Source organism: Salvelinus fontinalis, chromosome 1, assembly GCF_029448725.1.
Source record: "Salvelinus fontinalis isolate EN_2023a chromosome 1, ASM2944872v1, whole genome shotgun sequence".
NCBI lineage: Eukaryota > Metazoa > Chordata > Actinopteri > Salmoniformes > Salmonidae > Salvelinus > Salvelinus fontinalis.
In genome coordinates, this window is record NC_074665.1 from 85,558,230 (window position 1) to 85,574,788 (window position 16,559).

The 16,559-nt window shown below is 51.6% G+C and overlaps 1 protein-coding gene across 1 annotated transcript in view; it reads left to right on the top strand.

Annotated features, from left to right (window-relative positions):
* Positions 1-16,559, top strand: part of LOC129862984 (integrin alpha-9-like) — a 233,225-nt gene that overhangs the window by 185,038 nt on the left and 31,628 nt on the right. Inside the window, exons 19-21 of the mRNA XM_055935066.1 lie at positions 10,542-10,628; positions 13,030-13,109; positions 14,287-14,370. Of these exons, the coding sequence (XP_055791041.1) occupies positions 10,542-10,628; positions 13,030-13,109; positions 14,287-14,370 (251 nt within the window). The remainder of the gene's footprint in view (positions 1-10,541; positions 10,629-13,029; positions 13,110-14,286; positions 14,371-16,559) is intronic.

Sequence of the window (16,559 nt, forward strand, 5' to 3'; positions counted from 1 at the left end):
ACACACATCATGTCTCCACCCCCCTGCACACACATCATGTCTCACCCCCCTGCACACACATCATGTCTCACCCCCCTGCACACACATCATGTCTCACCCCCCTGCACACACATCATGTCTCCACCCCCCGCACACACACATCATGTCTCACCCCCCACACAAATATCATGTCTCCACCCCCCCGCACACACATCATGTCTCACCCCCCCGCACACACATCATGTCTCACCCCCCCGCACACACACATCATGTCTCACCCCCCCGCACACACACATCATGTCTCACCCCCCCGCACACACACATCATGTCTCCACCCCCCCGCACACACATCATGTCTCCACCCCCCCACACACACATCATGTCTCCACCCCCACACACACATCATGTCTCCACCCCCCTGCACACACATCATGTCTCACCCCCCCGCACAAACATCATGTCTCCACCCCCCCGCACACACATCATGTCTCCACCCCCACACACACATCATGTCTCCACCCCCCACACACACATCATGTCTCACCCCCCTGCACACACATCATGTCTCACCCCCCTGCACACACATCATGTCTCACCCCCCTGCACACACATCATGTCTCCACCCCCCGCACACACATCATGTCTCCACCCCCCCACACACACATCATGTCTCCACCCCCACACACACATCATGTCTCCACCCCCCTGCACACACATCATGTCTCACCCCCACACACACATCATGTCTCACCCCCCTGCACACACATCATGTCTCCACCCCCCGCACACACACATCATGTCTCACCCCCCACACACATATCATGTCTCACCCCCCCACACAAACATCATGTCTCCACCCCCCCGCACACACATCATGTCTCCACCCCCACACACACATCATGTCTCCACCCCCCTGCACACACATCATGTCTCACCCCCCTGCACACACATCATGTCTCACCCCCCTGCACACACATCATGTCTCACCCCCCTGCACACACATCATGTCTCACCCCCCTGCACACACATCATGTCTCACCCCCCTGCACACACATCATGTCTCCACCCCCCACACACACATCATGTCTCCACCCCCCCACACACACATCATGTCTCCACCCCCACACACACATCATGTCTCCACCCCCCTGCACACACATCATGTCTCACCCCCACACACACATCATGTCTCACCCCCCTGCACACACATCATGTCTTACCCCCCCACACACATATCATGTCTCACCCCCCTGCACACACATCATGTCTCACCCCCCTGCACACACATCATGTCTCACCCCCCTGCACACACATCATGTCTCACCCCCCTGCACACACATCATGTCTCACCCCCCTGCACACACATCATGTCTCACCCCCCTGCACACACATCATGTCTCACCCCCATGCACACACATCATGTCTCACCCCCCCACACACACATCATGTCTCACCCCCCTGCACACACATCATGTCTCACCCCCATGCACACACATCATGTCTCCACCCCCCACACACACATCATGTCTCACCCCCCACACACATCATGTCTCACCCCCCACACACATCATGTCTCCACCCCCCTGCACACACATCATGTCTCCACCCCCACACACACATCATTTCTCCACCCCCCGCACACACACATCATGTCTCACCCCCCCGCACACACATCATGTCTCACCCCCCACACAAACATCATGTCTCCACCCCCCTGCACACACATCATGTCTCCACCCCCCTGCACACACATCATGTCTCCACCCCCACACACACATCATGTCTCCACCCCCCACACACACATCATGTCTCACCCCCCTGCACACATATCATGTCTCACCCCCCACACAATCATCATGTCTCACCCCCCTGCACACACATCATGTCTCACCCCCCTGCACACACACATCATGTCTCACCCCCCTGCACACACATCGTGTCTCACCCCCCTGCACACACATCATGTCTCACCCCCCCGCACACACATCATGTCTCACCCCCCAACACACACATCATGTCTCACCCCCCTGCACACACATCATGTCTCCACCCTCCCCCCCACACACACATCATGTCTCACCCCCCCCCCCCCACACACACATCATGTCTCCACCCCCCCCACACACACATCATGTCTCACCCCCCTGCACACACATCATGTCTCCACCCCCCCCCCACACACACATCATGTCTCACCCGCCTGCACACACATCATGTCTCACCCCCCTGCACACACATCATGTCTCACCCCCCTGCACACACATCATGTCTCACCCCCACCCTGCACACACATCACATCTCCACCCCCCTCACACACACATCATGTCTCACCCCCCCCCCCCTCACACACACATCATGTCTCACCCCCCCACACACACATCATGTCTCCACCCCCACACACACATCATGTCTCCACCCCCACACACACATCATGTCTCCACCCCCACACACACATCATGTCTCCACCCCCCTGCACACACATCATGTCTCACCCCCACACACACATCATGTCTCACCCCCACACACACATCATGTCTCACCCCCCTGCACACACATCATGTCTCACCCCCACACAGTCACATCATGTCTCACCCCCCTGCACACACATCATGTCTCTCCCCCCCACACACATATCATGTCTTACCCCCGCACACACATCATGTCTCCACCCCCACACACACATATCATGTCTCACCCCCCGCACACACATCATGTCTCACCCCCCTGCACACACATCATGTCTCACCCCCCGCACACACATCATGTCTCACCCCCCGCACACACATCATGTCTCACCCCCCACACACATCATGTCTCCACCCCCCCACACACATCATGTCCCCCCCACACACACATCATGTCTCACCCCCCACACACATCATGTCTCCACCCCCCCACACACATCATGTCTCACCCCCCTGCACACACATCATGTCTCCACCCCCGCACACACACATCATGTCTCACCCCCGCACACACACATCACGTCTCACCCCCCTGCACACACATCATGTCTCCACCCCCCTGCACACACATCATGTCTCACCCCCCTGCACACACATCATGTCTCCACCCCCCTGCACACACATCATGTCTCACCCCCCCGCACACACATCATGTCTCACCCCCCCGCACACACATCATGTCTCACCCCCCTGCACACACATCATGTCTCCACCCCACACACACACATCATGTCTCACCCCCCTGCACACACATCATGTCTCACCCCCCCGCACACACATCATGTCTCCACCCCCCCGCACACACATCATGTCTCACCCCCCCGCACACACATCATGTCTCACCCCCCCCGCACACACATCATGTCTCCACCCCCCTGCACACACATCATGTCTCACCCCCGTGCACACACACATCATGTCTCACCCCCCTGCACACACACATCATGTCTCACCCCCCTGCACACACATCGTGTCTCACCCCCCTGCACACACATCATGTCTCACCCCCCCCGCACAAACATCATGTCTCACCCCCCCACACACACATCATGTCTCACCCCCCCGCACACACATCATGTCTCACCCCCCTGCACACACATCATGTCTCACCCCCCCACACACACATCATGTCTCACCCCCCTGCACACACATCATGTCTCACCCCCTAAACACACATCATGTCTCACCCCCCTGCACACACATCATGTCTCACCCCCCTGCACACACATCATGTCTCCACCCCACACACACACATCATGTCTCACCCCCCTGCACACACATCATGTCTCACCCCCCTGCACACACATCATGTCTCACCCCCCTGCACACACATCATGTCTCCACCCCCCCACACACATCATGTCCCCCCCCACACACACATCATGTCTCACCCCCCACACACATCATGTCTCCACCCCCCCACACACATCATGTCTCCACCCCCCTGCACACACATCATGTCTCCACCCCCGCACACACACATCATGTCTCACCCCCCTGCACACACATCATGTCTCCACCCCCCTGCACACACACCATGTCTCACCCCCCTGCACACACATCACATCTCCACCCCCCTCACACACACATCATGTCTCACCCCCCCCCCCCTCACACACACATCATGTCTCACCCCCCCACACACACATCATGTCTCCACCCCCACACACACATCATGTCTCCACCCCCACACACACATCATGTCTCCACCCCCACACACACATCATGTCTCCACCCCCCTGCACACACATCATGTCTCACCCCCACACACACATCATGTCTCACCCCCACACACACATCATGTCTCACCCCCACACACACATCATGTCTCACCCCCCTGCACACACATCATGTCTCACCCCCCCCACACACATCATGTCTCACCCCCACACATTCACATCATGTCTCCACCCCCCTGCACACACATCATGTCTCTCCCCCCCACACACATATCATGTCTTACCCCCCTGCACACACATCATGTCTCCACCCCCACACACACATATCATGTCTCACCCCCCTGCACACACATCATGTCTCACCCCCCTGCACACACATCATGTCTCACCCCCCGCACACACATCATGTCTCACCCCCCGCACACACATCATGTCTCACCCCCCACACACATCATGTCTCCACCCCCCCACACACATCATGTCCCCCCCACACACACATCATGTCTCACCCCCCACACACATCATGTCTCCACCCCCCCACACACATCATGTCTCACCCCCCTGCACACACATCATGTCTCCACCCCCGCACACACACATCATGTCTCACCCCCGCACACACACATCATGTCTCACCCCCCTCCACACACATCATGTCTCACCCCCCTGCACACACATCATGTCTCACCCCCCTGCACACACATCATGTCTCCACCCCCCTGCACACACATCATGTCTCACCCCCCCGCACACACATCATGTCTCACCCCCCCGCACACACATCATGTCTCACCCCCCCGCACACACATCATGTCTCACCCCCCTGCACACACATCATGTCTCCACCCCACACACACACATCATGTCTCACCCCCCTGCACACACATCATGTCTCACCCCCCCGCACACACATCATGTCTCCACCCCCCTGCACACACATCATGTCTCACCCCCCCGCACACACATCATGTCTAACCCCCCCGCACACACATCATGTCTCCACCCCCCTGCACACACATCATGTCTCACCCCCCTGCACACACACATCATGTCTCACCCCCCTGCACACACACATCATGTCTCCACCCCCCTGCACACACATCGTGTCTCACCCCCCCTGCACACACATCATGTCTCACACCCCCGCACAAACATCATGTCTCACCCCCCCGCACACACATCATGTCTCACCCCCCTGCACACACATCATGTCTCACCCCCCTGCACACACATCATGTCTCACCCCCCTGCACACACATCATGTCTCACCCCCCCCACACACACATCATGTCTCACCCCCCTGCACACACATCATGTCTCACCCCCTGCACACACATCATGTCTCACCCCCCTGCACACACATCATGTCTCACCCCCCTGCACACACATCATGTCTCCACCCCACACACACACATCATGTCTCACCCCCCTGCACACACATCATGTCTCACCCCCCTGCACACACATCATGTCTCACCCCCCTGCACACACATCATGTCTCCACCCCCCCACACACATCATGTCCCCCCCCACACACACATCATGTCTCACCCCCCACACACATCATGTCTCCACCCCCCCACACACATCATGTCTCCACCCCCTGCACACACATCATGTCTCCACCCCCGCACACACACATCATGTCTCACCCCCGCACACACACATCATGTCTCACCCCCCTGCACACACATCATGTCTCCACCCCCCTGCACACACACCATGTCTCACCCCCCTGCACACACATCATGTCTCCACCCCACACACACACATCATGTCTCACCCCCCTGCACACACATCATGTCTCCACCCCCCTGCACACACACCATGTCTCACCCCCCTGCACACACATCATGTCTCCATCCCACACACACATCATGTCTCCACCCCCACACACACATCATGTCTCCACCCCCACACACACATCATGTCTCACCCCCCTGCACACACATCATGTCTCACCCCCCTGCACACACATCATGTCTCACCCCCCTGCACACACATCATGGCTCCACCCCCCGCACACACACATCATGTCTCACCCCCCCGCACACACATCATGTCTCACCCCCCCGCACACACATCATGTCTCACCCCCCTGCACACAAACATCATGTCTCCACCCCCCTGCACACACATCATGTCTCCACCCCCACACACACATCATGTCTCCACCCCCCACACACACATCATGTCTCACCCCCCTGCACACACATCATGTCTCACCCCCCTGCACACACATCATGTCTCCACCCCCCACACACACATCATGTCTCCACCCCCCACACACACATCATGTCTCCACCCCCCGACACACACATCATGTCTCCACCCCCACACACACATCATGTCTCCACCCCCCTGCACACACATCATGTCTCACCCCCACACACACATCATGTCTCACCCCCCTGCACACACATCATGTCTCACCCCCCCACACACATATCATGTCTCACCCCCCTGCACACACATCATGTCTCACCCCCCTGCACACACATCATGTCTCACCCCCATGCACACACATCATGTCTCCACCCCCCACACACACATCATGTCTCACCCCCCACACACATCATGTCTCACCCCCCACACACATCATGTCTCCACCCCCCTGCACACACATCATGTCTCCACCCCCACACACACATCATGTCTCTACCCCCCACACACACATCATGTCTCACCCCCTGCACACATATCATGTCTCACCCCCCACACAAACATCATGTCTCACCCCCCTGCACACACATCATGTCTCACCCCCCTGCACACACATCATGTCTCACCCCCCTGCACACACACATCATGTCTCACCCCCCTGCACACACATCGTGTCTCACCCCCCTGCACACACATCATGTCTCACCCCCCTGCACACACATCATTTCTCCCCCCCCCCCCCCCCCACACACACATCATGTCTCACCCCCCCCCCCCCACACACACATCATGTCTCCACCCCCCCCACACACACATCATGTCTCACCCCCCTGCACACACATCATGTCTCCACCCCCCCCCCCCACACACATCATGTCTCACCCCCCCCACACACACATCATGTCTCACCCCCCCGCACACACATCATGTCTCACCCCCCTGCACACACATCATGTCTCACCCCCCTGCACACACATCATGTCTCACCCCCTGCACACACATCATGTCTCCACCCCACACACACACATCATGTCTCACCCCCCTGCACACACATCATGTCTCACCCCCCTGCACACACATCATGTCTCACCCCCCTGCACACACATCATGTCTCCACCCCCCCTACCCCCCCGCACACACATCATGTCTCCACCCCACACACACATCATGTCTCACCCCCCTGCACACACATCATGGCTCACCCCCCTGCACACACATCATGTCTCCACCCCCCCACACACACATCATGTCTCCACCCCCCCCACACACACATCATGTCTCCACCCCCCCCACACACACATCATGTCTCACCCCCCCACACACACATCATGTCTCACCCCCCTGCACACACATCATGTCTCACCCCCCTGCACACACATCATGTCTCACCCCCCTGCACACACATCACGTCTCACCCCCCTCACACACACATCATGTCTCACCCCCACCCTGCACACACATCACATCTCCACCCCACTCACACACACATCATGTCTCCACCCCCCCCTGAACACACATCATGTCTCACCCCCCTGCACACACATCATGTCTCCACCCCCCCACACACATATCATGTCTCCACCCCCCTGCACACACATCACGTCTCCACCCCCGCCCCCCCCCCACACACACACATCATGTCTCACCCCCACACACACACGTCTCACCCCCCCGCACACACATCATGTCTCCACCCCCCTGCACACAGATCACGTCTCCACCCCCCCACACACACATCATGTCTCACCCCCTACACACACACGTCACATCCTCCCGCACACACACATCATGTCTCAACCCCCAGCACACACATCATGTCTCACCCCCCACACACACATACATCATGGCTCACCCCTATACACACATCATGTCTCACCCCTATACACACATCATGTCTCACCTCCCTACACACATCACCCCCCTACACACATCACCCCCCTACACACATCATGTCTCACCCCCCTACACACATCATGTCTCACCTCCCTACACACATCATGTCTCACCTCCCTACACACATCACCCCCCTACACACATCATGTCTCACCCCCCCCCCCCCCCGCACACACATCATGTCTCCACCCCCCCCCCCCCCCTCCACACACCATGTCTCCACCCCCCCCCCCCCCCCTCCACACACCATGTCTCCACCCCCCCCCCCCCCACACACACACACACCGTGTCTCCCCCCACCCACCCACACACACACACGATGTTTATTTTTTTATTTTTTTATCTCACCTTTATTTAACCAGGTAGGCCAGTTGAGAACAAGTTCTCATTTACAAATGCGACCTGACCAAGATAAAGCAAAGCAGTGCGACAAAAACAACAACACAGAGTTACACATAAACAAATGTACAGTCAATAACACAATTGAAAAATATATGTACAGTGTGTTCAAATGTAGAAGAGTAGGGAGGTAATAAATAGGCCATAGAGGTGAAATAATTACAATTTAGCATTAACACTGGAGTGATAGATGTGCAGATGATGACGTGCAAGTAGAGATACTGGGGTGCAAAAGAGCAAGAGGATAAATAACAATATGGGGATGAGGTAGTTGGGTGTGCTATTTACAGATAGGCTGTGTACAGGTACAGTGATAAGTAAGCTGCTCTGACAGCTGATGTTTAAAGTTAGAGAGGGAGATATGAGTCTCCAGCTTCAGAGATTTTTGCAATTCGTTCCAGTCATTGGCAGCAGAGAACTGGAAGGAAAGGCGGCCAAAGGAAGTGTTGGCTTTGGCCAGTGAAATGTCACAAGATATACAGTTGATGTCTGAAGTTTACATACACCTTAACCAAATACATTTAAACTAAATTTTCCACAATTCCTGACATTTAATCCAAGGAAAAATTCCCTGTTTTAGGTCAGTTAGGATCACCACTTTATTTTAAGAATGTGAAATGTCAGAATAATAGAGGAGAGAATGATTTAGTTCATATTTTATTTCTTTCATCACATTCCCAGTGGGTCAGAAGTTTACATACACTCAATTAGTATTTGGTAGCATTTCCTTTAAATTATTTAACTTGGGTCGAACGTTTCGGGTAGCCTTCCACAAGCTTCCCACAATAAGTTGGGTGAATTTGGCCCATTCCTCCTGACAGAGCTGGTGCAACTGAGTCAGGTTGTAGGCCTCCGTGCTTGCAAACGCCTTTTCAGTTCTGCCCACAAATTTTCTATAGGATTGAGGTCAGAGCTTTGTGATGGCCACTCCAATACCTTGACTTTGTTGTCCTTAAGCCATTTTGCCACAACTTTGGAAGTATGCTTGGGGTCATTGTACATTTGGATGACCCATTTGCGACCAAGCTTTAACTTCCTGACTGATGTCTTGAGATGTTGCTTCAATATATCCACATACTTTTCCTACCTCATGATGCCATCTATTTTGTGAAGTGCACCAGTCCCTCATGCAGCAAAGCACCCCCACAACATGATGCTTGAATCTCCAATTTAATCAAATTATGTCAATTAGCCTATCAGAAGCTTCTAAAGCCATGACATAATTTTCTGGAATTTCCCATGCTGTTTAAAGGCACAGTCAACTTAGAGTATCTAAACTTCTGACCCACTGGAATTGTGATACAGTGAATTATAAGTGAAATAATCTGTCTGTAAACAATTGTTGGAAAGATTACTTGTGTCCTAACTGACTTGCCAAAACTATAGTTTGTTAACAAGAAATTTGTGGAGTGGTTGAAAAACGAGTTTCAATGACTCCAACCTAATTGTATCTAAACTTCCGACTTCAACTGTATGTGTAATGTCTCCACACACACGTACACACACTCGTCTCCCCCATAAAACACACACACACACATAATGTCTCCCCCCCCACAGACACACACACACACACATAATGTCTCCCCCCCACAGACAGACACACACACACACACACACACACACACACACACACGTATCCCCCTGCGCACAAATGTCTCCCCCCGCACACACACACTTTGTCCCCCCCTGTACACACACACAGAAACAGCAGCCCCTTAGTGAACTCTCACTGTTTGGTTTCTTCCTCCTCTCAGGGTTAGTGTTTACACACACACCATTTGGGACACAGAAGTGTGTTCACTGGACATAGAGGTTGTCCTCCCTATTACTGTCCTGTCCCACAGAGAGATCTTTTTTTGTTTTGTTACTGTAGTCTTTTCCTTTCTGTTTCATGGAAGTCATTGTATGTTATTGCATCATCTAAAGACCCGTCCCTTCCTCCCTGTTTGTTTCTCTATTCAAGGAAGAGAAGGGTATTTCCTGTGGTCTTGTTGATTTAGACTTCCTCCAATGCAGCGTGGGATTACCCTTCATGAGAGCAAATACTAAGGTATGGCTCCTAACGGTCCTGGCAGAATGTTTAGAAATATATGATTAAGGTATGGCTCCTAACGGTCCTGGCAGAATGTTTAGAAATATATGATTAAGGTATGGCTCCTAACGGTCCTGGCAGAATGTTTAGAAATATATGATTAAGGTATGGCTCCTAACGGTCCTGGCAGAATGTTTAGAAATATATGATTAAGGTATGGCTCCTAACGGTCCTGGCAGAATGTTTAGAAATATATGATTAAGGTATGGCTCCTAACGGTCCTGGCAGAATGTTTATAAATATATGATTAAGGTATGGCTCCTAACGGTCCTGGCAGAATGTTTATATATATATTACATGTTTTGTTGTTTCTACATTTACACTGAGTGGACAAAACATAAGGAACACCTTCCTAATATTGAGTTGCACCCCCTTTTGCCCGCAGAACAACCTCAACTTGTTGGGGGAGGGACTCTACAAGGTGTCGAAAGCGTTCCACAAGGATGCTGGCCCATGTCGACTCCAATATTTCCAACAGTTGTGTCAAGTTGGCTGGATGTCCTTTGGGTGGTGGTCCATTCTTGATACACACAGGAAACTGTTGAGCGTGAAAAACCCACCAGCGTTGCAGTTCTTGGCACTCTCAAACCGGTGCTCGTGGCACCTACTACCATACCCCGTTCAAAGGCACTTAAATCTTTTGTCTTGCTCATTCACCCTCTGAATGGCACAAATTAAATCACATTTTCTTGGTCACACACACATGCTTAGCAGATGTTAATGCGAGTTTATTGAAATGCTTGTGCTTCTAGTTCCGACAGTGCAGTAATATCTAACAAGTAATCTAAGAATTCCCCAACAACTACCTAATACAAACAAATCTAAAGGGAGGAATAAGAATATGTACATATATGGATGAGCGGCATAGGCATGGTGCAATAGATGATATAAGGTACAGTATATACAAATGAGATGAGTAATGTGAGATATGTTAACATTATTAAAGTGACTAGTGATCCATTTATTAAAGTGGCCGGTGATATGAGTCTCTATGTAGGCAGCAGTCTCTCTGAGTTAGTGATGGCTGTTTAGCAGTCTGATGGCCTTGAGATAGAAGCTGTTTTTCAGTCTCTCGGTCCCATCTTTGATGCACCTGTACTGAACTCGCCTTCTGGATGGTAGCGGGATGAACAGGCAGTGCCGGATGTTTGTTGTCCTTAATGATCTTTTTGGCCTTCCTGTGACATGTAGCTGTGTAGTGCTGTAGGTGTCTTGGAGGGCAGGTAGTTTGCTCCCAGTGATGCGTTGTGCAGACTGCACCACCCTCTGGAGAGCCTTGTGTTTGAGGGCGGTGCAGTTTCCGTACCAGCCCGACAGGATGCTCTCGATTGTGCATCTGTAAAAGTTTGTCAGGGTTTTAGGTGACAAGCCACATTTCTTCAGCCTCCTGAGGTTCAGTTTGTCTGTGATGTGTACGCCGAGGTACTTAAAACCTTCGATCTTCTCCACTACTGTCCCTTTGATGTGGATAGGGGGGTGCTCCCTCTACTGTTTCCTGAAGTCCATGATCATCTCCTTTGTTTTGTTGATGTTGAGTAAGAGGTTGTTTTCCTGACACCACACTCCGAGTGCCCTCAACTCCTCGCTGTAGGCCGTCTCGTCATTGTTGGTCATCAAGCCCACTAGTGTTGTGTTGTCTGCAAACTTGATGATTGAGTTGGAGGCGTGTATGGCCACACGGTCATGGGTGAACAGGGAGTACAGGAGGGGGTTGAGCACTCACCCTTGTGGGGCCCCAGTGTTGAGGGTCAGCGAAGTGGAGATGTTGTTTCCTACCTTCACCACCTGGGGGCGGCCCGTCAGAAAGTCCAGGACCCAATTGCACAGGGCGGGGTTGAGACCCAAGGCCTCCAGCTTAATGATGAGCTTGAAGAGTACCATGGTGCAAACAAATTATTTTGACAGGTACTTGATGTACATCATGTTATTTAACTAAAAGCTTTCACCAACACTCCTCCTCTTTCCCCAACACTCCTCCTCTTTCCCCAACACTCCTCCTCTTTCCCCAACACTCCTTCTCTTTCCCCAACACTCCTCCTCTTTCCCCAACACTCCTCCTCTTTCCCCAACACTCCTCCTCTTTCCCCAACACTCCTCCTCTTTCCCCAACACTCCTCCTCTTTCCCCAACACTCCTCCTCTTTCCCCAACACTCCTCCTCTTTCCCCAACACTCCTCCTCTTTCCCCAACACTCCTCCTCTTTCCCCAACACTCCTCCTCTTTCCCCAACACTCCTCCTCTTTCCCCAACACTCCTCCTCTTTCCCCAACACTCCTCCTCTTTCCCCAACACTCCTCCTCTTTCCCCAACACTCCTCCTCTTTCCCCAACACTCCTCCTCTTTCCTTGTCTTTCCTCAGTATCATCTTGCAGTGATCTTCGACACAAGTCGGCTTTCAGGGGAAAATGAGACATTGCAGTTTTTAGTTCATGCAAAAAGGTACGTTGTGACGCTATAAATTTAATACAAGGCAATGTTTTAGTGCAAGGTAAGCCTAAACCCAGACCATTTGTTGGTAATGAGAAGATGTATACACACTACATAGACTGGTCAAATATCTACCTTTCATTTGTACGCTTTGATAATCATGTTAGGTACTCAGATTAAATGTAATCCACACAATTACAGGTTTGATTGGTACCCTTTCCAATCATGTCGGGTACTCAGAGTCGAGTGGAAGTCGATTCTGTTTGCTCACATTATCGTTTGTAATTGCATTTGCCTTGGACCTACACACTGTATGTACACAACTGACATCATTGTCTGGCCACTGGAAGTGCATGTCTTGTATGTTTGCCACTGAACAGAGAGCAGTTCGTTTTGGCAGCCAGGCAGTAGGCTTCTGTCACATAAAACTGGGAGGGGGCTGCTGTCACACAAGACTGGGAGGGGGCTGCTGTCACACAAGACTGGGAGGGGGCTGCTGTCACACAAGACTGGGAGGGGGCTGCTGTCACACAAGACTGGGAAGGGGTCTGCCGTCACACAAGACTGGGAAGGGGTCTGCCGTCACATTAGACTGCTGGGAGGGGTCTGCCGTCACATTAGACTGCTGGGAGGGGTCTGCCGTCACATTAGACTGCTGGGAGGGGTCTGCCGTCACATTAGACTGCTGGGAGGGGTCTGCCGTCACATTAGACTGCTGGGAGGGGTCTGCCGTCACATTAGACTGCTGGGAGGGGTCTGCCGTCACATTAGACTGCTGGGAGGGGTCTGCCGTCACATTAGACTGCTGGGAGGGGTCTGCCGTCACATTAGACTGCTGGGAGGGGTCTGCCGTCACATTAGACTGCTGGGAGGGGTCTGCCGTCACATTAGACTGCTGGGAGGGGTCTGCCGTCACATTAGACTGCTGGGAGGGGTCTCCTGTCAAAAAGATTGGGAGAGGGGAATAATTCCAAGTAGACAGATTTGTATGGGAGTTAGCAGTGGAAAAATGATGGAGACTTTTTTCTTTAGACAGAAGAATTTAAGATTTAACTTTCTCTTTCATGTTGCTGTAGAGAAGACACAGCTTTGTACTTAAATCACTATTCTGTAAACTGGCATAGTTAATGTATTATTATCTACTATATGAACTATTTGTTAATTGCCTCCTATTGTTTTCTCATTATAGTGCCAACCCTGAGCATAGGCTGTTGGACAACAAGTTGGATCTGTCTATCCCACTGGTCCATGAGGTGGACACAGCTATCACTGGGTAAGAGGACAACACATCTTTACTTTGTCTGCAATACACACTTACTGTAGACATACTGTAATACACACTTACTGTAGACATACTGTAATACACACTTACTGTAGACTTGCTGTAATACACACTTACTGTAGACATACTGTAATACACACTTACTGTAGACATACTGTAATACACACTTACTGTAGACATACTGTAATACACACTTACTGTAGACATACTGTAATACACACTTACTGTAGACTTGCTGTAATACACACTTACTGTAGACTTGCTGTAATACACACTTACTGTAGACATACTGTAATACACACTTACGGTAGACATACTGTAATACACACTTACTGTAGACATACTGTAATACACACTTACTGTAGACTTGCTGTAATACACACTTACTGTAGACATACTGTAATACACACTTACTGTAGACATACTGTAATACACACTTACTGTAGACATACTGTAATACACACTTACTGTAGACATGCTGTAATACACACTTACTGTAGACATACTGTAATACACACTTACGGTAGACATACTGTAATACACACTTACTGTAGACATACTGTAATACACACTTACTGTAGACATACTGTAATACACACTTACTGTAGACATTCTGTAATACACACTTACTGTAGACATACTGTAATACACACTTACTGTAGACATACTGTAATACACACTTACGGTAGACATACTGTAATACACACTTACTGTAGACATACTGTAATACACACTTACTGTAGACATACTGTAATACACACTTACTGTAGACATACTGTAATACACACTTACTGTGGACATACTGTAATACACACTTACTGTAGACATACTGTAATACACACTTACTGTAGACTTAGGCCAAACACACCCAATTCCCATAATGTATTGGTAAATACTGTAGTCTCTGAACGTATGCTATCAGATGAAGTCACTAGACAACACCATGTTTTATTCAAATATACATTATCAAGCAGCATGGACAGGATGCTAAGATGGCTGGCTAGAATCAAGCTGAGAGACAGTTGCTGTTTATTTGAACTGTATCATGATTAATACAAACGGTCACATTAAGATGAAAGTCAAAACTAACGCTCAGTGTCTATGGAAGTTTATGAGTCTGCCTGGTCTCTCCTTACTTGGTCTCTCCTTGCCTGGTCTCTCCTTGCCTGGTCTCTCCTTGCCCGGTCTCTACTTCCCTGATCTTTCCTTGCCTGGACTCTCCCTGCTTGGACTCTCCCTGCTTGGACTCTCCCTGCTTGGACTCTCCCTGCTTGGACTCTCCCTGCTTGGACTCGCCCTGCCTGGACTCGCCCTGCCTGGACTCGCCCTGCCTGGACTCGCCCTGCCTGGACTCGCCCTGCCTGGACTCTCCCTGCTTGGACTCGCCCTGCCTGGACTCTCCCTGGTTGGACTCTCCCTGGTTGGACTCGCCCTGCCTGGACTCGCCCTGCCTGGACTCGCCCTGCTTGGACTCGCCCTGCCTGGACTCTCCCTGCTTGGACTCGCCCTGCCTGGACTCGCCCTGCCTGGACTCGCCCTGCCTGGACTCGCCCTGCCTGGACTCTCCCTGCTTGGACTCGCCCTGCCTGGACTCTCCCTGCTTGGACTCGCCCTGCCTGGACTCGCCCTGCCTGGACTCGCCCTGCCTGGACTCGCCCTGTCTGGACTCGCCCTTCCTGGTCTCTCCACCTTTGTTCTAAGCCTCTTGACAGATGAAAGACACCTGACAGAGCTGAGCTACATTATCAGACATCAGACAGCATTATCAGACAGCAGAGTAGAGCTGTAGCTGAGGTGTTTTATCAGATTGTAGATCTTTCCTTCGTCATTGGCTTTGATACTCTAATTGATTGGTTAGAGACAATCCAATCGCTGATGACTTTGTTTTGTACAACGCCCCTCGTGCCCCTCGTCACCAAAAACCACTTCAATGATGGCTCAGACTACAGTATGTAGCGATTGATAGAGCAGTGGAAGAAATGAGTGTGAGTCGTCAGGCTACTATTCTCACAGAACATGACAGCTTTCCTCTACCACAGGACTTGAAGAAAACATCTGGAGACACACCAGTCTTTAATCAGTCTCTAACAGTAAATGGATCTATAAAACATACAGACCTACAAAAACATGTTATTCATTTGATTTGATATCCTAAAATAATGATCTTGGCATGAATCTGT